General features: G+C 34.6%; 1 protein-coding gene across 1 annotated transcript; it reads left to right on the top strand.

Moving 5' to 3' along the window:
* Positions 1-3,768: 3,768 nt before the first annotated feature.
* LOC141685832 (uncharacterized) lies at positions 3,769-5,538 on the top strand. Its single transcript, XM_074490912.1, has 6 exons — positions 3,769-4,089; positions 4,187-4,455; positions 4,547-4,720; positions 4,869-4,965; positions 5,250-5,348; positions 5,446-5,538. Exons 1-6 carry the CDS (start codon positions 3,769-3,771, stop codon positions 5,536-5,538), a joined length of 1,053 nt encoding a protein of 350 aa, XP_074347013.1.
* The last annotated feature ends 22,162 nt before the right edge of the window (positions 5,539-27,700 follow it).

Below are 27,700 nucleotides of genomic sequence, written 5' to 3'. Positions count from 1 at the left end.
GTTTTGAATTTTTTTGTGTGTTTTCTGATTTTTAGTATGCATGTATGCCTCAATTTTCTATTTGTGGGTTTTATATGCATGCTCTATTTGTGGGTTTCATGTGTATGCTCTATTTGTGGATTTCATTTGTGGGTTTATATGCATGCTCTATTTGTGGGTTTCGTTATTTTGATGGGTGTTAGGGCGAAAACACGCGCTAATATTCACGCAAGTATACGCGTTCGCAAGTAGTATAAGATATAAATCAAATTCGTTCCCACAGAGACTGGTTTAGGTTAAGTTCAATTTATGCACCTATGCAACAATGTATGGCTATCGCTCAATGCTAAAACAAATAACAAATTGGGTTTTTATTAAACTAAGAGATTATACTAAATAACATTAACTAAGAAAATTGAGGTTAAATTACTATATATGACAAATATGGGATTCTAACTTCATTAAATACTTCATTTAATAGCCGTATTGTTCTTAACCTTAGCATGTGATGGTAATGACACTAATCAAATAACACGAAACTGATTAATGCCAACTTTCGTTGTACGAGTACCATTCTACCAGACATCCACAAAAGAGATAGAAGCTGAATAGGCACCAATTATATTGAGACCATATATGTCTATAGAATTTGACAACATAACGGTTTAAGCATAAGTTATCCATCTTGATTACATAGGGCAAGTAAAACGGTTAGAGTTACCTACGAATCATGCATACAATACATGAACCTATGCTCGCATTGCAAGTTCTAAACCTCTATATTTACTGTCGATTCAATAGAGATTAACACGCTATCTTATATGTTAGCTACGCACATAAGAAGAATAAGCATAACCAATACTAGGATATCAATCAATCACCACACACCAAGATATCAAAACAAATTAATTATTGAAATCCATAAGTAAATCCGCTAGAACCCCATGACAACGATTAGCCCATAATCGAACTCATCGTCACCATGGGTTCCAATGAAAGCATGGTATAAAACAAGGTCTTAATAAACTGAATAATAATTAAAGTATGAATAAACGAGATCTAGGTTCAACAAGAACGAAAATGAGCATCCAAAGTTACAACTAATTCAAAGAATCACAAGTTGAAAACAAGATCTTCTTTTTCGGAGTTGTTATGTGCTTCTAGGTCTTCTCCTTGGTATCTCAATCTTCCCGGATGATGAAAACCCTTTTTTTAAGTATATATACGCCCCTAGTGGACCTGGACCCTTAAAATCGTCAAATTCCACTCAAAAAAGGCTTTTTCAGCGAAATTAGCGACCAGCTGCGCCCTGAGCGGCCCTCAGCTCTCTTGAGCGGGCGCTCAGCTACTATCTGGGAAAATTTCTGATGAATCTTGTTTTGGCCATAACTTGAGTTCTACTCGTCAGAATTAGGCGATTCAACTGCCCACGCGAAGCTAACGAGATTCTCTACAACTTGGCAATGGCCTTGGCTTCCAAATATGATCACTTTTTATCATATTTCCTTTAAAAGCTCCTTTCTTCATTTAACTGATACCTGAAATACAATAACACAAAAACACATCAAAATACCAACAACTTGAGTCCAAAACACCAATTTAAGCTTGTAATGTAGCGTTACAAGTGGATAAAGTCCACTTATCATTGGGTTTGGTTAGTGGGTTTATGGATTTGAATCTTTTTATGGGTCGTTGAGTTTTGAATCTGTTGTGTTTTCTGCTTTTTAGTATGCATGTATGCCTCAATTTTCTATTTGTGGATTTTATATGCATGATCTATTTGTGGGTTTTATATGCATGCTCTATTTGTGGGTTTCATGTTTTTAATTTAATATTTCTATATTTATTTTTATTTTGAATATATGTCTCAATATTTTTAGTACTATTTGGGTATTTATAATTTTCTAGTATGCAGGAGAATACTATTCTTGTATAATTTTAATACATGCTCTGTTACTACATATTATGGACCCTTTGAACAAAATCAAGAGGACAAAATCTGCTCCTAATGCACGAGCAGCCAAGTTACTTATCATGGCGCTGAAAAAGAATCAGTCCATAGAGACACATCCTAGCACAAGCAATTCTTCCCCTGTATCCGTTAAAAAGCAAGCTATTTCAAGCAACTTGCAAAAGCAATTGACAAAGAAAAGGAAGCGAGTGACAGAGAAGCCACCATCAAAGAAGAGAGAAAAACTTCAGTTGTTGAGACGTGGGCCTGTGACAATGCATAGAATTGTCAGACGAAAGATTTTGGGCATAAAAATGAGGTCTTATTCAATGAGAAAGGTGAGTCGTATGGTGATGCAGTTACGGAGATGCAATCTTATATTGGGGTTCTTGCAAGAACTAAGTCTCCAATTATGTATTCCTCGTGGAAGTTAGTTCCAAAAGAAACAAAAAATAAGATATGGGATTGTGTGAAGGTACAATATTTCATCTCACTACTTAATTATATACAACTACAGTACTATATGGCTTGTTACTCATAAAATTTTATAAATTGTTACTCATGCATATGGCGTTCGAAGTATCCCCTTCAGCGCAAAAGTTGGTGTTAAATTCTGCATGCCAAAAGTGGCGGGAGTTCAAAAGCAATCTAACTAGAAAGTATGTATTGCATTATATTCATGAACCTGAGGCGCTGAAGTATCCTCCAGAAGATTACAATTTTATTGAGAATGCTCATTGGGACATGTTCATTGCACAACGCACAACAGATGAATTTCTGGTAACTATATTTTTTGCACTATTTACGTTATCAATTTTGTGATTTTTTAGCAATTATTGACTAGAGCATCTTTTTTGCTAACACTTGAAGGCTTTTGTATAGGAAATTCATGACAAGTAATCAAAAAGAAGGGAGTTGAATAAATATAATCACCGTATGTCTTGCAAAGGTTATGCCAATCTAGAACAAGAAATGGTTAGCGATCACAAAACCTCTACTTCTTTTATTTCCTAGTTATTGCCAAGGCATTATTAGTAATATTGTTGATTTCAAACATTCTTGTACATGCAGACTGAATATGATCCCACCACAGAGATAGATAGGTCAGACACTTGGGTCCGAGCGCGTCAAGATAAAGAAGGAAATTTTCAGAATGAAAAAGTTAAAAAAGTTGCTGAAGAGATTGTAAGTCTTTCCTTTCTTTTTGAATGAAACATAGGCTACCAGATAATATCTAACTAGTTGTATATTATTTAACTTTTTTATGTTTTGATCATTTGTAGGCGAAGATGAAAAAGGCAGTTCGTGAAGGAGAAGTGACAGTTTCTGGTGTTGATGATGTTTTGGCAAACGTGCTCGGTAGCGCGGAGCACAAAGGACGAGTACGTGGACAAGGGGTTCATGTAAAACAATCAACCTACTTTAATCTTCCAAGACAAAGGAAGAAAAGGACCATGGATGAGAGAATACAAGAGAGTGTTCAAAAGTATTTGGCAGAGGAGACGAACAATATTGTGAAACAAAGAGATGCATTTTGGACATCTGAAATAGAAAAGTTGAAAGCAAGTTTTATGGTAAAGAATGTAAGGTCTGAGGGCAGTCCAAATATTGATTCACAGCAAGGGAGTTGTTCTAAGGGTGGAGATGGCATTCTGAAGGCCTTAGATGGGATTGAATGTGTGAAGAAGAAGTTGGAACTTATTGAAGATAACAATGCAAAAGAAAATAATGAGGAAGTGAAAGATGTGGAAGAAGCTGGAGCTGATGTGGAAGAAATTGGAGTTGATGTTGAATAATTTGGAGCTGATGCTGACCAAGTTGGAGCTAAAGTGGAGACTATGGTCAAAAAGGGTGTTGAGACGGAAGTCGGTTCTTTGAAGTGGATGTTAGCCGTTGGGACCCCAGACAATGTTGTTGCTTATGCAATAATAGGAAATGATGTTTTAGGTGGGGAGAAAATTCTGCACGGATTGCCACTCGCAAAAGAAAATGCACGAGTATCAATCACTCGTGTAGTCAGTGGATCTGCTGCAATTCCCGTTCCAGTCGGGGATGAAATCAAAACTGTCAATGAAGCGGTTGGAACGTACATAGCTTGGCCAAGAGACCTTATACTAGAATCGAACACATCTGTCGCACCGATGGTAGAACCTAAAAAGGTTAAACTTTGTCTAACTGTTAAATTTATAAGAGAATATTATCTAATTTTGTACATGTTCATTCACCTTTAATTTGGTTTTCATTTTTCCTTTTCAGGGAGGGAAGAAAAGTGCTGTAAAGAAATGGAAACATGTCAAGGATTGTGTCGAAGAGTATGTGGTTAAAATGGGTCCAAATTATCTTCATGCTTTAAAACGTCTGTGGATTTGGGCAAATGAAGCCTTAAGTAATGGTCAAACAACCTCTTTTAAATTGTGCCAAGAAGCTTTTGGTTCAACCAAAAAGTACTGTCTTTTTCTATCAGATGTCTACGCTTTGTGCACTGGAGGTGAAGTATCAGCCTCTATCATTTGCATCTACATTCAGTAAGTGTCAAAGTTTAAATTTATAATTGCTTATCAATGATATTGAATATGATAAAAGTATGTGTTAACTACTGCTACATTTTTAATGCAGTTTATTGCATGAAAACTTGAAAAGGAACAAGATGACACATATGGTAGCTTTTGTTGACCCTGGCACAATAGGCGCTAAATCTTGTGGTTCTGCTGCAGAAAGGTCGCGTGCTCTTGCTTATAGATTCAAAACTGCTAAGAAAGGGCAGTGCTTTCTTTTGCCATATAATCATGCGTGAGTTTTTTTTTAATTTACTTTTTGCCCAATGTACTAAAAAGATAGCCTATTAATTAACTAAAAGAAAAAATGTTCTATTAACTTGTAATTTCACAAGTCTGCATTGTTGTAATATATGTTTATGTTTTGTTCATCATTTTACTAGGAATCATTGGGTTTTGAGTGTTGTCAATCCAGATGCACAAGTAGTCTATCACTTGGACCCTTTGAAGCGGCGAATTGCAAGTTCAGAATGGATGGAGGTGGTTGACAAGTGAGTAACGCATAATACTTATCTTATTTAGCAATCAATTTATTTATTTACCAAGTTCAGAATGGATGAAAGTGGATGAGTGGCTGCTAATATATATATATTTTAATATATTGTTTAAGTGCCATTAAACTGTACAAAGATAGTGTGAGAAAGATGTTAAACAGAAAAATAGTTTGGGAGAATTTGGCGATATATTTTTTTAAAGCATCTATGTTAATAGTTTTAATTCAGTGTACCATGTTACATGTAAATGTCTAAATTTGTATTCTTCAGGGAGTTCCGGTCCAGAATGAAAGCAAGGATTGTGGATTGTTTGTGATGCTCTATATGAGGGAAATATGCAAAGATAAGGAATTTGATTTTTTCTCAAAGGTAAAATAGATCTTATTTTCTTTACGACGCACTTATTTTCTTTTGTTCTCAATTTTCTAGTAAAATCTAACTTTCACTGAAATTGAAATTTTTTCAGTGGCTTCAGAGGGGTAACAACAGTTTCACCGAAGATGATATAAATGACATTAAGGATGCATGGGTAAAGTTCTTCCTGAAGCATCACACTTAGGTGTTTGGGCTTTATGGGTTTTTAGATTTTGAATTAGAACTATTCTGGGGGTTGTTTAAGTAAGAACTATTTTGGGGTTGTTTAAGTAACTAGATTTTGAAGTAGAACTGTTCTGTTATGGGATCCAATTCATGATGAATATTCTGTGAAATAGGGGGTGGTAATATTTTGGATAAATTGGGATTGTTGTCGGATGAATTGTGTGTTTGGTGAATCTTTTGTATGAATTATGTTCTGGATGCTTGGTTAATATATTAATGTTAGTTATGCTTTGTTATTATTTTATACTTGTTATAAGTTGTATCAGATAACAGTCTGGTTAATATTGTTTGTAATCACCCATTGTGGGTTTGAAGTTTAAACAATGCTTAATTGACAACTAAAGTATCGTAACATAGGAATCAGACAACGATTTTTAAAGGAGAAAAAGGTTGTGGACAAGTCCTTCACCCCACAGTTTTTAGCAAGAGAACCATTGTCTAATGTATTACACACAAATGTTTTGTTTCCAAAAACAATTGTAATAATAAGCTAGAGACAATAGAATTGCCCAAAGAATCCATTGTAATATAGTTTTCACACAAATGTTTGTTTTGGAAAACCATTGTGGTAATACTCACAACTAGGTATAGCCAACGTAGTGTTATATAGAAACACTTGTGTTGAGTTACTTCACACAATATTTTGTATTTTAGCCCCTGTCAACTATAAGGAGGAAGCACAACACTTTGTCACATGTGCACCTTTGTCTGGATTTATTTCATACAATAGTATTGTTTACGATTCTGTTGCCTGAATGAAGGAAGAACAACGCTTGTCTCAGGTGAACCGTTGTGTTAAGCATATCTAGCATGTAGTGTGCATATAAGAAACACATGTATGTGGCCCTGTCTTACGACACTCTGTTACAACAGAACACTTGCGTATACCAGCATTCTAACAATGCTTTCTTGTATCTCTGCTATTGTCTTACACCAAAACAAACAACGATTGGGTACTGTTGTCTGATATGCATATCAGACGGCACCTCAATACTCAACGGTATTAAGGGGTATCAGACAATGGTTAAAAACCATTGTGTCAGCCTGTTTTCCTTGTAGTGGGCTCTTCAAGTTCTGATTCATCAAGTTCTGATTCATCAAGTTCTGATGGGCCAAGTGCTGATAATTCTGGAAACTCAAATTCTGAAGGATCCAACTCAGAGAGCATAATTTCAAGGGGAGCATCATAAAATATTGATGAAGACAGCATGGATCATGGGGGAGCATCCAGTTCTAGAGAAAATCTTCCATCTGCGAGGAAGTGGACTCAAGCACATACACCTGACTTAATTATTGGAAATCCTGATGCAGGTGTCAGAACTAGAACAACTACATCAAATGAATGTCTTTATCACTCTTTTCTCTCTCAGACTGAACCAAAGAAAGTGGAAGAAGCTTTTCAAGATGCTGATTGGGTGCAAGCAATACAGGAAGAGTTAAATGAATTTGAAAGAAATAAAGTCTGGACCTTAGTACCAAGACCAAAAAACAGATCTGTTGTTGGTACAAAGTGGGTGTTCAGAAATAAAACTGATAGTGATGGCATAATTACAAGGAATAAAGCAAGGCTGGTTGCAAAAGGATATTCTCAATAGGAGGGAATTGATTTTGATGAAACATTTACACCAGTTTCTAGATTAGAAGCCATAAGGATATTTTTGGCTTATGCTGCTCACAAAAAGTTTACAGTCTTTCAAATGAAAATGAAAAGTGCTTTTCTCAATGAACAACTGGAAGAGGAAGTATATATTGAACAACCTCCAAGTTTTGTAGATTCAAAATTTCCTAATCATGTCTACAGACTTGACAAAGCACTTTATGGCCTTAAGCAAACTCCAAGAGCATGGTATGAGACACTAGCTCAGTTTCTTCTGGAAAATGGATTTAATAGAGGGACTATTGACAAAACATTATTTTATTTCAACCATGAAAAAAGCTTACTTTTGGTGCAGATATATGTTGATGATATCATTTTTGGTTCTACAAATGACAGACTTTGTAAAAAGTTTGACAAGCTGATGCAGTCAAGATATCAAATGAGTATGATGGGAGAACTTAGCTACTTTCTGGGCCTTCAAGTCAAGAAGAATGAAGAAGGAACTTTTATTTGTCAATCTAAGTATACCAGAAATTTGTTGAAGAAATTTGGAATACAAGATTGTTCAAGTGCATCCACTCCTATGGCCACTGCAACAAAATTGGATAAGGATACTGGTACATCAGTAGATATTACTGATTACAGAGGTATGATTGGCTCACTACTCTATCTTACTGCAAGTAGACCTGATATCATGTATGCTACCTGTCTTTGTGCAAGATTTTAAGCAGATCCAAGAGAACCTCACTTAACAGCTGTGAAAAGAATTTTCAAGTACCTTAAGGGTACAACTGACCTGGGATTGTGGTATCCTAGAGAATCAGACTTTAAGCTAATAGGTTACTCAGATGCAGATTTTGCAGGATGCAAAATTGACAGGAAAAGCACAAGTGGAAGCTGCCAATTTCTTGGAGGCGGATTAGTTTCTTGGTTTAGCAAGAAACAGAAGTCAATTTCCACATCAACTGCAGAAGCAGAATATATTGCTGCAGGAAGCTGTTGTGCAGAGATTCTTTGGATGAAGAATCAGTTACTGGATTATGGGTTAACATATTCTAAAATCCCTATTTACTGTGATAATCAAAGTGCTATTGCTATGACAGGTAATCCAGTTCAACACTCAATGACAAAGCACATCAGCATTAGGTACCACTTCATAAGGGAACATGTGGATGAAGGTACAATGGAATTGCATTTTGTTCCAACAGATCAACAACTAGCAGATATCTTCACAAAACCACTGTGTGAAGCTACTTTTACAAGATTGGTAAATGAACTTGGAATGGTTTCAGGTTCTTTCTCTAAATCTGCTTAGTTTATGTTCTGATACATCAGACTTTATGATCAGTATTTACAGATATTACTATCCTTGTGTATTCTGTGCTTAAATTGAAATTTGCTTAAGTGCTGATTGTTGTCTGATGTAAATTTCTAAATTCTGATAGTGATATGCATGTCTCTGTGACTATTCAATCCAATGAGGATAATTGTGCTAGATGCTGAACTAGTAGTCTTTTATATACTAAAGATCCCATGTTTGAAGTAATTGTTTATGTGGAAATCTTTTAACACAAGCAAATTCTGATATTGAGCTTAGTTAAGTTTACTTTGTGAATCTTATTACTAAGTCAAAAACTAGAATAGTGCTTCTTATCTGTTAAGTTCCGATGTTAGTAAATCTGGTGAATGTACTAAGTGCTGATAAGCCTCACTTATCAAAAGAAAAAGAAAAGAAAAGAAATAAAAATCAGGTACTCCTTTGAGATCTAGAGTAAAAATGTGGAAGGGAAGACCCAAGTGCATTGCTGGTATTAAGTAATATGCATTAGAAAATCAAAATAAATATTTTCTTGGTGTCTTTTCACACTCTATGATTACTGGAGAAATACTCTAATAATAACATAAATTCTGATAAGCAGTCGTGACTCACTTATACTGAGAAGCCACTGTAAAATGAAATTTCAAAAGATGCATACAATGAGCACAAAACAGTTGAGGTGGACTCATGCATGAACTCATTCTATAGTAGACTTCAGAATAATGACAGATTTTGAGCAAAGTTCTTAGTTATGCCTTATTTCTAAGATGTACTGAAGTGAATCAAACTTTAATCTTTATCTGATATTTAGCTTACTGCACACACATACACCCCATATGAATGATGAAAATTACTGTGGTGATAAATGTTATTTTAGATGAACAGTTTAAGTGTCAGTTACATAAATTCTGAGGACAAGTTATGATGGAAATTCTGATGATTAAGTTCTGAAGCAACGAAATCAGTATTTGTGTGAAGAATTACAGAAATAGACTTTTCAAGTTAAGGAGTCATGTTCTGATGACTGTTAAGTTCTGATATAAGTCTAAGTTCTGATATTAAATCCTGATTCTTTACTTGACTTATTTGTGGTTAAATCTGAAACAGTCATATTTAAAATCAGAATATATTTGGGTGAGATATAAACATTTAACATAATTTGGGTTAGTGGTACTCGTATATACACAGTAATTTTTACTTGTTTCGTGTGCTCATTAACTCCTGTTTTAAGCTTCCAATGGCTGTCATAATTACTCATCGGTCTAGGGAGACGAGGCTTCACTTCTTTTCGTTTCACATTCCCTGCACCTCTTGGTCTTCCCTTGTCTATATAATTGACCAATAATCCTTCAGTAAAAATCAATTCTTTCTTCTCTCAAACAATGACTCAGTTTGGTTGGTTTTACTGCTATGGCTCAGACAAGGTGACTATCTGGAACAATGGAGTTCCAACTCGTTATCCTATAAACAACATTCCTTTTAATCTCTAGATTCAATTTCCAGAAATCATTAAAAATGATTTGTTGACTGTTCAAAGAGATCTTCATCTCCGTTCTCTTCGTCAGCAGGAGAGAATCATTCGTCTTGCTATTCTTTTTATTGAAGATAGGAAGAAGAATTAATTGCTATTATCATGTTTCTCTTCACTATCAGCTTTGTCAGTCTTTTAGACTAAGACTAAGGCTGTTGATGTTAGGGATTCGAGACTAGGGCAATCTTGTAATTTTCTGCATGTAATTTAAGTTTCATGAAATGTATTCGTTTGATATATTAATGAAATTTTACTTTATTGCAAGATTTTGTCTCTGAGTCGTTTCATATTCTGATGACCTTTTAAATTCTGATAATAATCAAGTTCTGATGACCTTTTAAATTATGATAATAATCAAGTTCTAATGCTGACGTGGCAGTATTCATTTACTTGGTTTATTTTTGGTCATTACCTCAACGGTCATATTTTCCAGAATATTGGTTTATGAGAGATAAATCAGTAATAATCATTTATTTAGTGGGAACAGTTTTTAAAAAAAAAAACTGAACGTGCAAAGTAATAATTGCTTATTTATCGTGCCCATTAACTTTTGCCTTAACTCTTGCATGTTTGACAGGTTTAAAGGTCTGTTCCACTCCTCATTAACTGCTGTAATGTGGGTTGTCTAAGTAAAAGAGATAAAAGATTTTCAAATCTTTTATTCATATTATTATTCTATTTCACTCTCTCTCTTTTCTTATTCTCTCTCACTTTTTCTGACGGTTTCTTTACAGACATTTTATCAAACACCTTACAGGAAATTTTATTTCTCACTTATTTCTGATGGCGCCCAAGGATTTAATTGTTTATGGAGCCAAGTTTGTACCAAACAACTATGCTGCAATCTTGAACAAGGCTGAAGCTCCATCATATTTGAACTTTGTGCAAGATTTCTTAGCAAACAGTGAGATTGGGTATGCTTTGACCCAACCTCAAGCTATTTCAAGCCAACAAGTACTGACATTTTGGCGGACTGGGCATTTTGATAATGGTGGTGCTACTGGTACTCCAAGCATAGTATTTGAAGTAAATGATGTTGAGCATGTGGTTACTCCTGCAGCAGTTCGTAAAGCTCTTCACTTACCAGAAGGCAGTACGTTCTCAACAGTGGAGGACCCTATTCTATAGCAGCTTATGGCTAGTTTGGGCTATGAGAGACGTTTGGGAAAGCTTGGACAACTGAAAAGAGCAAATATCAGGAAGGAATGGAGATTTTTCTTTGATTGTATCACTAAGGCATTCGCCAATAAGTGCTCCAACTTTGATGCCATTTCAATTATGAGTCAGCAAATCGGGTATGCTCTTATTCATCAAACTCACTTTGATTTTGCAAGTGTTGTGCTAGGTTTCATAGGGGATAGGATGACAGAGGATAGGAATGTAGTATACTTTACTAGATTCTGTCAGCTTATATATACTTTTTGTGCTGATGAACCCCAACCTACCACTGATTTAATTCCACCCTTTAAGCTTGCAAAGAGGGCTTTTAATGATTTGTTAAATGCTGACATTAAGAAAAAAGTGGTTAGACCCTTACAGATGCCTCAGTCTGTAAAACAGATCCTGGTAAATGCTGATCCACAAACCTACACATCTGTTTACCCTGATGTTCAACCCACCAACACATCCCAGCCACCACAACAGCCATCAGAACATACCACAAATACACCTCAAGCTTCTCAACCTCAACCTACTCAACCTTCAATCAGGGCATATTTCAAACCATCACAGACATCTCAACCTTCACCATCAGCATATCCTGTGAAGCCTTCATCTTCCAAACCCAAGAGGACTAAGACAGTACCTCAGACTCAACAGAAGAGAAGGAAACTTGTTCTGAGAGATGAGTCAGACAATGAGGAACAGGTTCCCATGTCTGAACCTGTAGTAATAGAAGCTGAGAAGGTCTCTTCTCAGAGGGATACTGAAATTGGGAGTTCTAGGCCCTTAAAAAGGCTTAGAAAGCTAAATTATGATGATGAAGCTCCCAAAGTCTCTAGTTCTACAAAGAGACATAAGAAGCAAAGAGCCAGGAGGGCTGTCAGTGTATCATTACACTCTGAAGAAACTCTGGAAGAAGCAGCTAAGGAAGGGGGTCAGGAATCTCTGATCCCAACAGCACCAATTGTTATTGAATTACTTCCTTCAGCACAACCAGAAACTGCTCAAGACAGAGTGCCTACTCCTCCTGTGTCACCTATAATTGAACAAGTACATACTGATGACCCAAGTACAAGTGCTGAGATTGATATTCATAACTTGATTGTGCCTGAGATTCTGTACTTGGAAGCTCCACCAACTCAAATCACTCCACCAACAACACCAATTCTAGATGCTGATTTTAATGAAGATATTCCTTCTACACCAATTCCGAATATGGATGATGAAAATCAGAATTTAGGTGGGCATCAAGGTTTGGCTGTTGATCAGAACTTAGTTGGAGATCAGCACTTAGAGGATGATGTTGAAGCCTCAATAGCCTCTCATACTATTCTTTTATCAGAGGATGCTGATGATGCTGATTCTATAAGTTCTGATGCTACTATTAAAGAAACTACTGGTGAAGCTATTGACAATCTAGATGCTGATGCAGCTGGTCCATCAGGACATGCACCTCAACAAATTGTTCATAAAGCTGACTTAGTCAAGAAGTTTGTTACAGGGGAAACACCAATACCTTGGAGTGAAACTCCTAGAGGAAAGGAGTGGACTAAAGAATGGAACTCAGTTAGTTTTGTTCCTTCTAAAAAGATTCTTGCTGAGCATCTTGCAAAAGCTGATGAAATGCTGATTAATTATGATTTCAAGGCACATCTGAGAGTTACTGCATTGAGTACGAGGCACCTTCAAGGTCAAAACTCAATAACTCATGACAAGGTGAATAAAATTCAAGAAAACTTGATCCAGCAAGATATGAATCTGAAACTTGAAAAGAACAGATTTTTCAAGCCAGCCTTTGACAGAATTGCCTACATTGAGAAAACTCAGGAGAAACAACAAACTCAAATTGAATAAATTCTGAAGAATCAATCTTCTCATTAAAATCAACTCAATGAGATCCAATCCTCAGTGAAATTGCTTCTCTCTCTTCTTTTACCTGCTGATGCCAAAAAGGGGGAGAAAGTAATTAAGTCCAAATGCAAAATTGTTAAGACACTGAAGGGAAATGATGATGAAAAAGATGACCAGGGAAACTCTGGAATGGGTGGAGGTCATGGTCAAGGTAAAGGTTTTTCATCAAGCAAAGCTGGAACTACAAGTCAAAGAACAAGTTCTGATATTGGGAGAAGAATAAGTTCTGATACTGGTAAAAGGATAAGTTCTGATGAACATCTGGAACTTGATGAGGAAATTTCAAGATCGTTATTTCTGAAAGAAAATCTAGGAATGGACTTTGAGAGTCTAAAGGAAGAAGAAGCTAGATTTAAGTTAGAAAAAGTCAACTCGAAATCTAAAGGTTCTGTTGTTGAAAAAAAACTTCCTAAGGCTAAAGGCATTGTGATAAAAGAACGGACAAATCCTGAGGCAACTAAAGCCAAATCACAAATGGAGATAGATCCAAGGTCCAAGGGAAAAGAAAAAGTTGATGAACCTGTAAAGGTTTATGTGCCATTCATGGATGAAGAAATATCTGATGAAGATGCTAGTCTTACTCTGATACAAAAGAAGATTTCTCAAACAACCTCTGACATAGCTCAAGTTGTTCAGAGTCAAGATATAGTAATTTCTGATATGACACTGAAGCAAGCAACCTCTGACATAGCTCAAGTTGGCTTGATATCAGAAGATAAGTTAAATGAAACCTCTGACACTGCTCATGTTAAACCCTCAAAGTTACTCCTACCAGGATTCACCAAAGCTAAACAGACTCAACCTTTAAAGACTGCAACAAGTGGTTTTGAAGCAAGAGTGGTTACAGGAAAAGAAGCAAGAGATAAATCTAGATTGGGTAGTGCTGATGAAAGAAGAATACAGAACACAACAAATGATCCAACTTCTTTAAGTGAACCAGGTGTTGGAGCAACTCCTGAAAGATTGAATCAGCTTGAATCTGTATAAATGGTTTACCATACATTCTTGAAAGAACACATCTTGTTATATTTTATGACAGATGGAAGGGTATACCATATTAGGCAGAATGCTATACCACTGAAGTATTTTGAGAAACTAGAACATGTTCTATTCCTACTTCAAGTGAAGAACAGATTAACAGATAGTGCTGCAAATTATTTGAAGACTCAAATTCAGAGACAGAAGAAGCTTTATTCTGTAAAGTCTGACAACACATACTGTCCTAAGTACAGAGATCACAAGGGTGATATTGTCGAGATGAAGTCTAACTCTGCTAAGATTATAACTGTAATATGTAATAGATGATGTCAAAGATTACTGGAGCTAAGAATGTCATTAGCATCTTTGATCATAGTATGGAGCAAATCAGATGGACATATGATCTGAGTAGAAGATTAATGAACAGTTATCTTCAGTAATCAGTTAAACTTGGGGTTAGTCTTGTTAACAGGAATGAATTTGTGATAAGCAATCTTCTCACAAATTGGGAGAGATTGTTGTGCAAGACATGCCTGTATCATAACTTGACAACCCTAAGATTAGTTGTATTGTAACCTTAATCTGTAATTTATACTTGTAACACTTAATGTCTGTAAAATGTAAATGGAGCAGACTGAAGCATTTTTCCCTAAACAGTGTCAAGCCTAAGAATTCTATCTGGAAGAAGATCAAGAAGGTCATGCCTCAGAAGAATTATGAAGAAGCTTGGAGTTGAATAATTCTGTTTGGTGAAAAACATTCTAAGTCAAGATCTCTACAAGTCACAGAATTAGTGTTATAGAGAAGTCATTCGAGAACTCAGAAAGACCTATCGAGAACTCAGAAAGACCTATCGAGAACTCAGGAATTGTCTATCAAGAACTCAGGAATTGTCTATCGAGAACTCAAGAATTGTCTATCGAGAACTCAGGAATTGTCTATCGAGAACTCAGGAAATCGACAAGTCAGATACCCATTCGAGAACTTAGAGATATCGACAAGTATACATTCATTAGAGAACTCTGAGTTATCGATAAGCCAAAGTCCATTAGAGAACTCTGAGTTATCGATAAACCAAAATTCACTAGAGAACTCAGAGTTGTCGATAAGTCAAGTCAACAATGAAGTTTCAGAGATATCGACAAGCCAACATGCCTATCAAGATGTTGAGTTCTCTACAGCTTAATTGGAGATCTCGAAGTGAAGAAATTTCTCTAAGTACAGAATTACAGAACTGTTCAATATCCAAGGTTGCAAATCAACAAACAATTCACACAGCTGAATTGACAAGTCTACAAAAAGCAACTTGAGAGATGTGCAAGATTAATGGTAAAGATTAACTGACAGAGGAGGATTAAAGTAAACACGGGATGCTAAAGATATGCTAAGCCAGAAATGGAAGATATGCTTTTCTATAAATAGAAATGACAAGTGACAGTTTAGAAAAGCTAATAGCATATTTATTATCCACTGTGTAAACCAGCAGTTAACTGAGTTATAAAGTTAACACTGGTTCTCTAGTTAGAAGTAATAATTGAGATCAAATTTCTTGTATTCTCTCTCAAGAAAGAAGCTAAGTTCTAAACCAAGAACTTAGAGATTTTGTAGCAAAACACTGCTTGATTTTTAATATAAAATTAAGTGAGTTTTGAAGATCTTTGTTTTACATATTTGTATTGTTATTTATGGTTAACATCTATTCTACAAAAACATTAATAACAACCAACTGTTAAACCCAAAGTCGATCAAAAAGTAAACATTCAAGCCAAAACACATTCACCCCCCTGTGTTGTATTCATATCTAACAATAACTACATTTCTGGGTTATAAAGTTGTGGAAGTCAATCTTGAGTCTGACAAGGCATATTTGATCAGACTAGATCAGGATATAAGGAAAGCTAGAATAAATGATCTCAGGGCTGCTATCTTTCAAATTGGTGAAGATACAGTTGAATTGAAGAATGCTAAAAGGAGGATGGTTAATGAATTTGAATATGCTGAGAGAAGTCTTTTAAGGAATTATCTCAGAACAAATCATGATATCAAAGAGATCAGTAATTGAAGCCAAGTCAAGATCTACAACTGCTTAAATTCTGATGTGTATACAGACTGAAGCGGTTATCAGAAGTTAAAGATGGTAAAGCTACAAGGACTATAAGTTGTAGTTATCTAGTCAAATTCTCATGCATTTGTACTTAATGTTTTTGACATCATCAAATATCTGTTAAACTTGTATATTATGCTAATTTATAAGTCGGGGGAGATTGTTAGATATATTTGATAATGTCATGACTAATATGATTTGTTAGGTCCCAATGTGTTTGTAGAAGGGGGGTTGAATACAAACAATACCGAATAATTGAATTAAGTGCGGAATAAAAAAATTGAAACAAAATTCAAGTTAAATAAAAATATTATTAAACTTGAAAGGTGTTACAACAACGGTATCGATTACAAGGGATTAATCTCAAATTAATTATCACAAATCTAGAATAAATTTGACATGAACTTTTTCTATTTTTGCAATAAAAAGAATCAAATGCTAAACGTAATTTGAGATTAAGTTCTAGGGATTTTGATCCGCTAGATAGTTACACAAGAACAAGAGAATGATTTCTAGTTGTTTGGATTTAACTTTAAAACTAGAAATGATGATCTTGAAGTTTGTAGATGAAAAGATGAAATATTGCTTCTGCTTCTTCTTTTTTTGTTCTTGAATAAGTGCGTTCTGTATCTTAGTCTTGAATGTCTGTTGCTGCTTCTGTCTTTATAATTCAATCAACAGAATCACTTGAACTGGAATGACAATCGGTTGAACTAGCAAGACAATCTGCTGAACCAGTAGAACTTTCGGTATGACAATCAGTTTAAGCTAGTATGACTTTCGGCAAGACTATCTGTTGAACTAGCAAGACTATCAAACTGAACTAGCAAGACTATCTCCTTTCAGTAGAACTTTCGGTGAGACAATTGAAATGACTTGGCATGACAATCGGTATGACAATCCAGATTGTCATGCTAGTTCAATTTCAATTGTCTTGCTGAATTAAAGCTGATTTTAATCCAATTAAAATTCTGAAAATTTTTAATATTAATTCAGAATTAATTAATCAATTAATTTAATTAATAAATAAATTAATCTTTACTGATATAATTTATTTTCTTAATAAATTATATGACTTAATTAATTAATAGAGAATTAATACTAATCTTGAGCAGCAACCACTCTTCTGAAAATCTTCTGAAAATCACTGAGAATTATGAATCAATTCCACCACTTCAATATTGACACTCGAAGTACTGTCTGGTTCATGAGTGACTAACTTCCGTGACGTTTCTTCGTGTCTTGACTTTGACACTTTGATTTTCTTCAGATTAAATCCTTGTAATTCTCTGATACCCTGACGAGATCTCTGTCACTTGATTAAATCCACAATCTTGATTTGTATCACTGAGGCTTGATCAATTTCTTGAACTTCTTCCAGTGAAGTAATTCCTCAAGTCTGTAGATGAACCTTGTTTCTAAATCCTTTGACAGATGTTACTTTGTGAGATCTCTTTGACGGTAGATCCACTATTTACTTATTACATTCTTATTTGAGTTGAGTTAAATCCTCGAATATACAAATAGGCTATGACATATGCCTTACAATCTCCCCCTATTTGTTTGTTAGACAATAACAGCAAATACCTAGAGGATAACTCAACTAACAAATAAGAAAAAGATATAAACAGAAATGCAAAGTAAATAGCAGAAAAGTTCTGGATAACATTTAACATTTTCCAGATTCCAAATAGATGTTCCTCTAGACTGAACATATCTTCAAGTAGTTTCATCTTCATTTGTACAACCACATTTCCTGTTGAGAAGCACATATCTCTCTTGCTTCTCCCTCTATGAGAATTAACTGATTAAAGAAGATCACCTCCATTTACCACATCTCCCATACAATAGGATCCGTATTTACAAACAACAATGGTGTGGTGTAGTGTACATATGTAGGATCTTTTTCTTCCTCCCTGTTATTTGGTAATTATTAGGTCCCAATGTGTTTGTAGAAGGGGGGTTGAATACAAACAATACCGAATAATCGAATTAAGTGCAGAATAAAAAAATTGAAACAAAATTCAAGTTAAATAAAAATATTATTAAACTTGAAAGGTGTTACAACAACGGTATCGATTACAAGGGATTAATCTCAAATTAATTATCACAAATCTAGAATAAATTCGACAAGAACTTTTTCTATTTTTGCAATAAAAAGAATCAAATGCTAAATGCAATTTGAGATTAAGTTCTAGGGATTTTGATCCGCTAGATAGTTATACAAGAACAAGAGAATGATTTCTAGTTGTTTGGATTTAACTTTAAAACTAGAAATGATGATCTTGAAGTTTGCAGATGAAAAGATGAAATATTGTTTCTACTGCTTCTTTTTTTGTTCTTGAATAAGTGTGTTCTGTATATTAGTCTTGAATGTCTGCTGCTGCTTCTGTCTTTATAATTCAATCAATAGAATCACTTGAACTGGAATGACAATCGGTTGAACTAGCAAGACAATCTGCTGAACCAGTAGAACTTTCGGTATGACAATCAGTTTAAGCTAGTATGACTTTCGGGAAGACTATCTGTTGAACTAGCAAGACTATCAAACTGAACTAGCAAGACTATATCCTTCCAGTTGAACTTTCGGTGAGACAATTGAAATGACTTGGCATGACAATCGGTATGACAATCCAGATTGTCATGCTAGTTCAATTTCAATTGTCTTGCTGAATTAAAACTGATTTTAATCTAATTAAAATTCTAAAAATTCTTAATATTAATTCAGAATTAATTAATCAATTAATTTAATTAATCAATAAATTAATCTTTTCAGATATAATTTGTTTTCCTAATTAAATTATATGACTTAATTAATTAATAGAGAATTAATATTAATCTTGAGCAGCAACCACTCTTCTGAAAATCTTCTGAAAATCACTGAGAATTATGAATCAATTTCACCACTTCAATGTTGACACTCGATGTACTGTCTGGTTCATGGGTGACTAACTTCCTTGACGTTTCTTCATGTATTGACTTTGACACTTTGATTTTCTTCAGATTAAATCCTTGTAATTCTCTGATACCCTGACGAGATCTTTATCACTTGATTAAATCCACAATCTTGATTTGTATCACTGAGGCTTGATCAATTTCTTGAACTTCTTCCAGTGAAGTAATTCCTCAAGTCTGTAGATGAACCTTGTTTCTGAATCCTTTGACAGATGTTACTTTGTGAGATCTCTTTGACGGTAGATCTACTATTTACTTATTACATTCTTATTTGAGTTTAGTTAAATCCTCGAATATACAAATAGGCTATGACATATGCCTTACAATATCCCCTATTTGTTTGTTAGACAATAAAAATAAATACCTAGAGGATAACTCAACTAACAAATAAGAAAAAGATATAAACAGAAATGCAAAGTAAATAGCAGAAAAGTTCTGGATAACATTTAACATTTTCCAGATTCCAAATAGATGTTCCTCTAGACTGAACATATCTTCAAGTAGTTTCATCTTCATTTGTACAACCACATTTTCTGTTGAGAAGCACATATCTCTCTTGCTTCTCCCCCTATGAGAATTAACTGATTAAAGAAGATCACCTTCGTTTAGCACATCTCCCGTACAATAGGATCCGGAGTTACAAACAACAATGGTGTGGTGTAATGTACATATGTAGGGTCTTTTTCTTCCTCCATGCTATTTGGTAATTGTTAGGTCCCAATGTGTTTGTAGAAGGGGAGGTTGAATACAAACAATACTGAATAATCGAATTAAGTGCGGAATAAAAAAATTCAAACAAAATTCAAGTTAAATAAAAATATTATTAAACTTGAAAGGTGTTACAACAACGGTATCGATTACAAGGGATTGATCTCAAATTAATTATCACATATCTAGAATAAATTCGACATGAACTTTTTCTATTTTTTCAATAAAAAGAATTAAATGTTAAACGCAATTTGAGATTAAGTTCTAGGGATTTTGATCCGCTAGATAGTTACACAAGAACAAGAGAATGATTTCTAGTTGTTTGGATTTAACTTTAAAACTAGAAATGATGATCTTGAAGTTTGCAGATGAAAAGATGAAATATTGCTTCTGCTTCTTTTTTTTTGTTCTTGAATAAGTGTGTTCTGTATCTTAGTCTTGAATGTATGCTGCTGCTTCTGTCTTTATAATTCAATCAACAGAATCACTTGAACTGGAATGACAATCGGTTGAACTAGCAAGACAATCTGCTGAACCAGTAGAACTTTCGGTATAACAATCAGTTTAAGCTAGTATGACTTTCGGCAAGACTATCTGTTGAACTAGCAAGACTATTAAACTAAACTAGCAAGACTATCTCCTTCCAGTAGAACTTTCGGTGAGACAATTGAAATGACTTGGCATGACAATCGGTATGACAATCCAGATTGTCATGCTAGTTCAATTTCAGTTGTCTTGCTGAATTAAAACTAATTTTAATCCAATTAAAATTCTGAAAATTCTTAATATTAATTCAGAATTAATTAATCAATTAATTCAATTAATCAATTAATTCAATTAATCAATAAATTAATCTTTGCAGATATAATTTATTTTCTTAATTAAATTATATGACTTAATTAATTAATAGAGAATTAATACTAATCTTGAGCAGCAACCACTCTTCTGAAAATCTTCTGAAAATCACTGAGAATTAAGAATCAATTCCACCACTTCAATGTTGACATTCGATGTACTGTCTGGTTCATAAGTGACTAACTTCCATGACGTTTCTTCATGTCTTGACTTTGACACTTTGATTTTCTTCAGATTAAATCCTTGTAATTCTCTGATACCCTGACGAGATCTCTGTCACTTGATTAAATCCACAATCTTGATTTGTATCACTGAGGCTTGATCAATTTCTTGAACTTCTTCCAGTGAAGTAATTCTTCAAGTCTGTAGATAAACCTTGTTTCTGAATCCTTTGACAGATGTTACTTTGTGAGATCTCTTTGATGGTAGATCCACTATTTACTTATTACATTCTTATTTGAGTTGAGTTAAATCCTCGAATATACAAATAGGCTATGACATATGCCTTACAATCTCCCCCTATTTGTTTATTAGACAATAACAACAAATACCTAGAGGATAACTTAACTAACAAATAAGAAAAAGATATAAACAGAAATACAAAGTAAATAGCAGAAAAGTTCTGGATAACATTTAACATTTTCCAGATTCCAAATAGATGTTCCTCTAGACTGAATATATCTTCAAGTAGTTTCATCTTCATTTGTACAACCACATTTCCTATTGAGAAGCACATATCTCTCTTGCTTCTCCCCCTATGAGAATTAACTGATTAAAGAAGATCACCTTCATTTACCACATCTCCCGTACAATAGGATCCGCAGTTACAAACAACAATGGTGTGGTGTAGTGTACATATGTAGGATCTTTTTCTTCCTCCCTGCTATTTCTCCCCCTTAGTTGAGGAATCCTCCAAACTTTTACTTAAGCTTTTATCTCCCCCTTAGAGAAGGAATGTATGTCGTTGTCTGAAGGAGTTCTCATATTTCACTGGGTTGGAAAAGAAATAACAAGTAGTTTCTCTTTCTTCCTCACTGTGAGTGTGTGATTCTGTTTAGTGTACCTCACATGTGTTTCACTCTTTTCTCCACTCGTGTTTACACTCATTCTCACAAGTGTATCACTCCTCTCATAGCTCCAACATTCAGTTGTACCTGCAAGGAAAATCACATTAGCCATCCTTAAGGAGGTCATAGGTGGTTCAATGGGAGTTCGCAAATCCACATCCTTGTTAAACTCGTCAGATGAATCTGAGTCATAATCTACAAGTTGCTAGTTTCCCTTTTAGGGTTCCAGATTTGAATTCTGGGAAGGTAAACAATGATCCAACGAATTTAGCATAAAGATCAAAGTTCCCTTCTAATGTTTGTGAAGACATTTCCTTGTGACTCATCAGGTAATATCTGAATCATTGTCAACAAGTTATCGATCTGCACCTATGTCAGATCCACTATCCGTAAATGCATCAAGGGGATTTAAGCCTGGGGAGGTAGACACTGACCACTGACATATGGCTTTTGGATCAGTATCCTCTCCTAACACCTGTAAAGGCAATTGGTCCATTAACGAACCTTGAACAATCAAATATGACCTTAAAATGGTTGAAACTCTTGTTTCCGTCAACTCATCCTTTGTGTGTGTAACCTTTCCTTGTGCATCAAGAATTGTTTATGTGTGAAGTGGTGACACTACATTGGATACCCTGGCCGACAGGCAAATTTTAATAGACGCACCCTGTTGAGAGAATGAATCTAGTAACTGTTTTTGTGCCTTTTCAGCCATTACATCTTTTTGAGAAGATGTATGGGGGCTAGCAGTTGTCTCGGTTTAAATACTACTAATCTTTGTAGGAGACAGAGCTGCTGGGTTGACTTCGGAACCTTCCTTATGTGATGCACTAAGGAACTATCTCCCTCACGCTCATTCATACTTCATTTTAGTGGTAAGAGAGTGTTGGTTGGTTCTATTTTTATGTTTGTCTTTACAGTGTGGGATAGATGTTGTGGGTTTTCAACCTCATGACTATCAATGAAAGAAAGTCATTGGAGACTGAATATGTATCACAGAACATATGGCACTATAGAGATAAAATGTACTTAAGATCTATAATGAATGAAAATTATACATTTAATCTTTTGAGAGAAATGATGTACAATAGTGATTTCAAAAGATTTTAATGAAATAATAAATCACTAAAGTAGAAAGAAGTTTGATTTTCAATGATAACATTACCAACTTACAAACAGCCATATCCCTCAGATAAACCTTTGTTGTTATCTCCAAAGGTAACCAGTGGGCCAGCTTTCTCAACCACATTTGATAGCAGGGCTCTATCTCCGGTCATGTCTTTGATGATCCACTGTCAAGAATCCACACTACCGGTTCCACCTATTTAATGCCCTGCACTACAAATGGATTAGACCTTCTTTGGAACCCAAACTTGGTTGGGCCCGGCATACTTGTAGAATTGTCCTTTGTCAGGCAAAACAACATTTTTAATTTTCATGGTCTCAACTTTCTCAATGACTGAACATTTGACCTTGTAAACAGCCTTAACAAATTTCTTTTTAGGCTTAGGCACAAATGTCTCCTTTCTAGCCTTAGAAGGACTAGCAGTCTTAGACCTATCATGCTTCCTATTATTCACATGCTGACGATGAGTAATCTTATCACTAGAAATATGCTCACCATTAAAATAAGCATACATCAAATTAAAAGCACAAGACATATAATTAGCAACACCACATGCTTTATGAGAGGGATTAACAACAGGCAAAATATGCATGGTAGACATGGCAGTTTTGTTATCCAACTCATGTGTGTCTGAGTTAGTCTGAGTTGCTTTCACAACTTTGACTGGAACTTTCGACACACTTGACTTGGAAACAACCTTCTCATTAGCATGATCTTCAGCACGTATTTCTTCTTGAATAATAGAGGAGGTCGCATCAAATGGTTCAGCAATTGATGTTTTATAGAGGGGTTTATCAACACCCTTAAGCACATGTGGTACTTCCCTACCTTTAGCACATACATGAGGAGGGGAGTTTATGCCTAATTCTCCAATAGCAGCATTGTAATCATAACCTATTCCAGATGTTTGATTAACAGCTTGCTTACTGTAGAACTCTTTAGCCTTCGAACAAGAATTGAAGTAGGTTCTAACCTTAGTCTCAAGACCGGTGATCTTGTCTTTGAGAATAGTTTCGAGTTGTCTATAACAGTTAACTCTATTCTCTAGAAAAGATACTTGTTCTTTTAACTTGTCTTGATTAATGTGCACAAGTCTTAATTCATTGACCTCTTTCTCAAGGTCTTTGATCTGCTGACTTAACAGTTCATTATCACAATGAGCACAATCTAAGGAACCTCCTGGATGATAAACTAATTCAGAATCAGTAAATTTTACCTCTTTTCTTGACAATGAAGTTTTTCCATCAATAGCCATAAGAGCAAGATTCGCATCTTCTTCATCTTCACTATCAGTATCATCCCAGCTTCTTCCCTTTGTCAGGTAAGCCCTTTCAGGGTTACTCTTCTGATTTGAATCATAAGAACCTTACTTGTTTTGGCTTCCTGCATTCTGTGGCAAAGTGTCCCAACTCATTGCAGTTATAGCAACTAATGGTGCTCCGATCAACCATCCCTGTTTTGTATCCACCACTACTGGTGTTAGAGGATGAAGATCCACCTGTCTGGAATCTGTTGTAGTTGGACTTGTACTTGAACTTGGGATTTCTCTTGAATCTTACATTGGAGAATCTCTTGACAATCTGGGCCATTGACTCATCTTCCAATTGCTCCAGCTCTTCCAAGGAATAAAAATCATCACTGGATTGATTTGTAGTAGGAGGATCATATTCTGCTACTAACACATTTTCCTCAGCCTTGGAAAACTATACCATTCTCTCCGACTGTTGAGATTGTTGTTGTTGTTGACCTTCAGCTACAAGAGCAGTAGATGTGCTGACCATTCTATCTTTCCCGTAGACTTTCTCCTGCTGAATCTGCTCCAATTCATAGATTTTTAACACACCATAGAGTCTATCCAAAGAAATCTCACTCAGATCTCTAGCTTCTCTTATGGCAGTGATTCTATGCTCAAGATGAGTTGGCAGTGTTAAAAGGAACTTTTTGTTGACCTCCCTGATTGAATAATATTTTCCATTTATGTTCATATTGTTGATCAATGCATTGTACCTCTCAAACACTTCAGTAATTCCTTCTCCTGGATTGGATTTAAAATGTTCATACTCAGAGGTTAGGATCTCCAACTTGTTCTCCCAAACTTCCTCTGTACCTTCATTAATCACCTCAATAGTTTCCCAGATGTGTTTGGAATTTTTACAGTTCATCACATGTCTGTTCATCAAGGGATCGAGGGAATCAACTAAAATTAACTGAAGGCTGGCATCCAAGGAGGCTTCTTCTTTTTCAGAAGGAGAAAAATCCTCAGGCTCTTTTGGATAGGTTCTAGCTTTGGTAATCACAACATCATCTATTATCACCTCTGGTTCAATAACCATCGGAGTTTTTGGACCCTTCTTTAACAAGTTCAGATATTTGGGATTTGCAACTTGTAAAAACAAGAGCATCTTCTTCTTCCACATAATATAATTTTCTTTATCAAATAGTGGAATTTTAACGGTTCTAACTTTTTGTGAAGTCATTATGAATTTTTTTGAATAAATAAAAATTCAAGGAGTTGAAAAATCATAAAAATCTAGGATCTTGATTTGTTCGTTAATCAGAAAGCTCTGATACCAATTGTTAGGTCCCAATGTGTTTGTAGAAGGGGGTTTGAATACAAACAATACCGAATAATCGAATTAAGTGGGGAATAAAAAAATTGAAACAAAATTCAAGTTAAATAAAAATATTATTAAACTTGAAAGGTGTTACAACAACGGTATCGATTACAAGGGATTAATCTCAAATTAATTATCACAAATCTAGAATAAATTCGACATGAACTTTTTCTATTTTTGCAATAAAAAGAATCAAATGCTAACCGCAATTTGAGATTAAGTTCTAGGGATTTTGATCCACTAGATAGTTACACAAGAACAAGAGAATGATTTTTAGTTGTTTGGATTTAACTTTAAAACTAGAAATGATGATCTTGAAGTTTGCAGATGAAAAGATGAAATATTGCTTCTGCTTCTTTTTTTTGTTCTTGAAAAAGTGTGTTCTGTATCTTAGTCTTGAATGTTTGTTGTTGCTTCTGTCTTTATAATTCAATCAATAGAATCACTTGAACTGGAATGACAATCGGTTGAACTAGCAAGACAATCTGTTGAACCAGTAGAACTTTCGGTAGGACAATCAGTTTAAGCTAGTATGACTTTCGGCAAGACTATCTGTTGAACTAGAAAGACTATCAAACCGAACTAGCAAGACTATCTCCTTCCAGTAGAACTTTCGGTGAGACAATTGAAATGACTTGGCATGACAATCGGTATGACAATCCAGATTGCCATGCTAGTTCAATTTCAATTGTCTTGCTGAATTAAAACTGATTTTAATCCAATTAAAATTCTGAAAATTCTTAATATTAATTCAGAATTAATTAATCAATTAATTCAATTAATTAATAAATTAATTTTTGCAGATATAATTTATTTTCTTAACTAAATTATATGACTTAATTAATTAATAGAGAATTAATACTAATCTTGAGCAGCAACCACTCTTCTGAAAATCTTCTGAAAATCACTGAGAATTATGAATCAATTCCACCACTTTAATGTTTACACTCGATGTACTGTCTGGTTCATAAGTGACTAACTTCCGTGACGTTTCTTCATGTCTTGACTTTGACACTTTGATTTTCTTCAGATTAAATCCTTGTAATTCTCTGATACCCTGACGAGATCTATGTCACTTGATTAAATCCACAATCTTGATTTGTATCACTGAGGCTTGATCAATTTCTTGAACTTCTTCCAGTGAAGTAATTCCTCAAGTCTGTAGATGAACCTTATTTCTGAATCATTTGACAGATGTTACTTTGTGAGATCTCTTTGACGGTAGATCCACTATTTACTTATTACATTCTTATTTGAGTTGAGTTAAATCCTCGAATATAAAAATAGGCTATGACATATGCCTTACATGATTTGTGTTTAGTTTTCAGATCTTACTTAATAGGACAAATCAGTACTTAACTGGAAATCAGTATTTATACTGAAGTCAGAATTTAAGTTGTCAGAACTTAAGTTATCAGGAGATAATATCAGGAGTTAAGGAGACTTTCAGATAAGGAAAATGGCTGATTGAAAGAAAAGAAGATCAAGACAAACGCAAGAAGAGATATGCATGAAGAAGGAATTCTATGAAGAATAGAATACTTGGAAGAAAAAATAACTAGTTGATATATTTTAGGAAGCAGAATTATATTCCATATCAATTAGAGATTATCTTGTAATTGTGTAGTATATAAACACAGACATAGGGTTTACACTATATGTGTTATCATAATCGAAGTTATTATTTATTGTAACCCTAGCAGCTCTCGTGATAATTTGTTCATCACTGAGAGTGGACAGTTCCATATTGTAACAGAGTTTATTGTGTTGAATAAAATCTGTTTTCTGTTACTTGTGTTCTTATATTCGATTTGATTGTGATAAACACTGTATTCAACCCTCTTCTACAGTGTGTGTGACCTAACAAATCCATATTCTCAAAAGGCGAGACATTATTACCTTATTTTTGGATAAAGTGTTTTATAAGAGACTTTGTTCTGATAGTTATCCAAATTTGGTATTAAAATCATATCGTCTTTTTAGTTACTTAGCGGCTAAGTAATCCATTTTCGAATCTGATATATAAATGTACTTACTGAATTATTAAATAAATAAAATATGTGATGGTTCTGTCAGTTGTGTGTTACCTTATTATTAATTTTGTGTAAATTGTTTGGTACGAAGATTATTTGTATAATTATTTATTGAGCTGTATGAGTTTGTTTTGCTTTTAAAATGATTTTATTGAATAGTTA

Source organism: Apium graveolens, chromosome 9, assembly GCF_009905375.1.
Source record: "Apium graveolens cultivar Ventura chromosome 9, ASM990537v1, whole genome shotgun sequence".
Classification (NCBI taxonomy): Eukaryota; Viridiplantae; Streptophyta; class Magnoliopsida; order Apiales; family Apiaceae; genus Apium; species Apium graveolens.
Note: the sequence above shows the minus strand (reverse complement) of the source record. Positions and strands in the feature narration are given on the sequence as shown.

Excerpts from the sequence above, each read along its gene's own strand:
- LOC141685832 (XM_074490912.1), top strand. The coding sequence starts at position 3,769 with ATGGTCAAAAAGGGTGTTGAGACGGAAGTCGGTTCTTTGAAGTGGATG. Across the intron at positions 4,721-4,868 it reads CTTTTGCCATATAATCATGC|GAATCATTGGGTTTTGAGTG; the intron begins GTGAGTTTTTTT and ends TCATTTTACTAG. Across the intron at positions 5,349-5,445 it reads AATTTGATTTTTTCTCAAAG|TGGCTTCAGAGGGGTAACAA; the intron begins GTAAAATAGATC and ends AAATTTTTTCAG.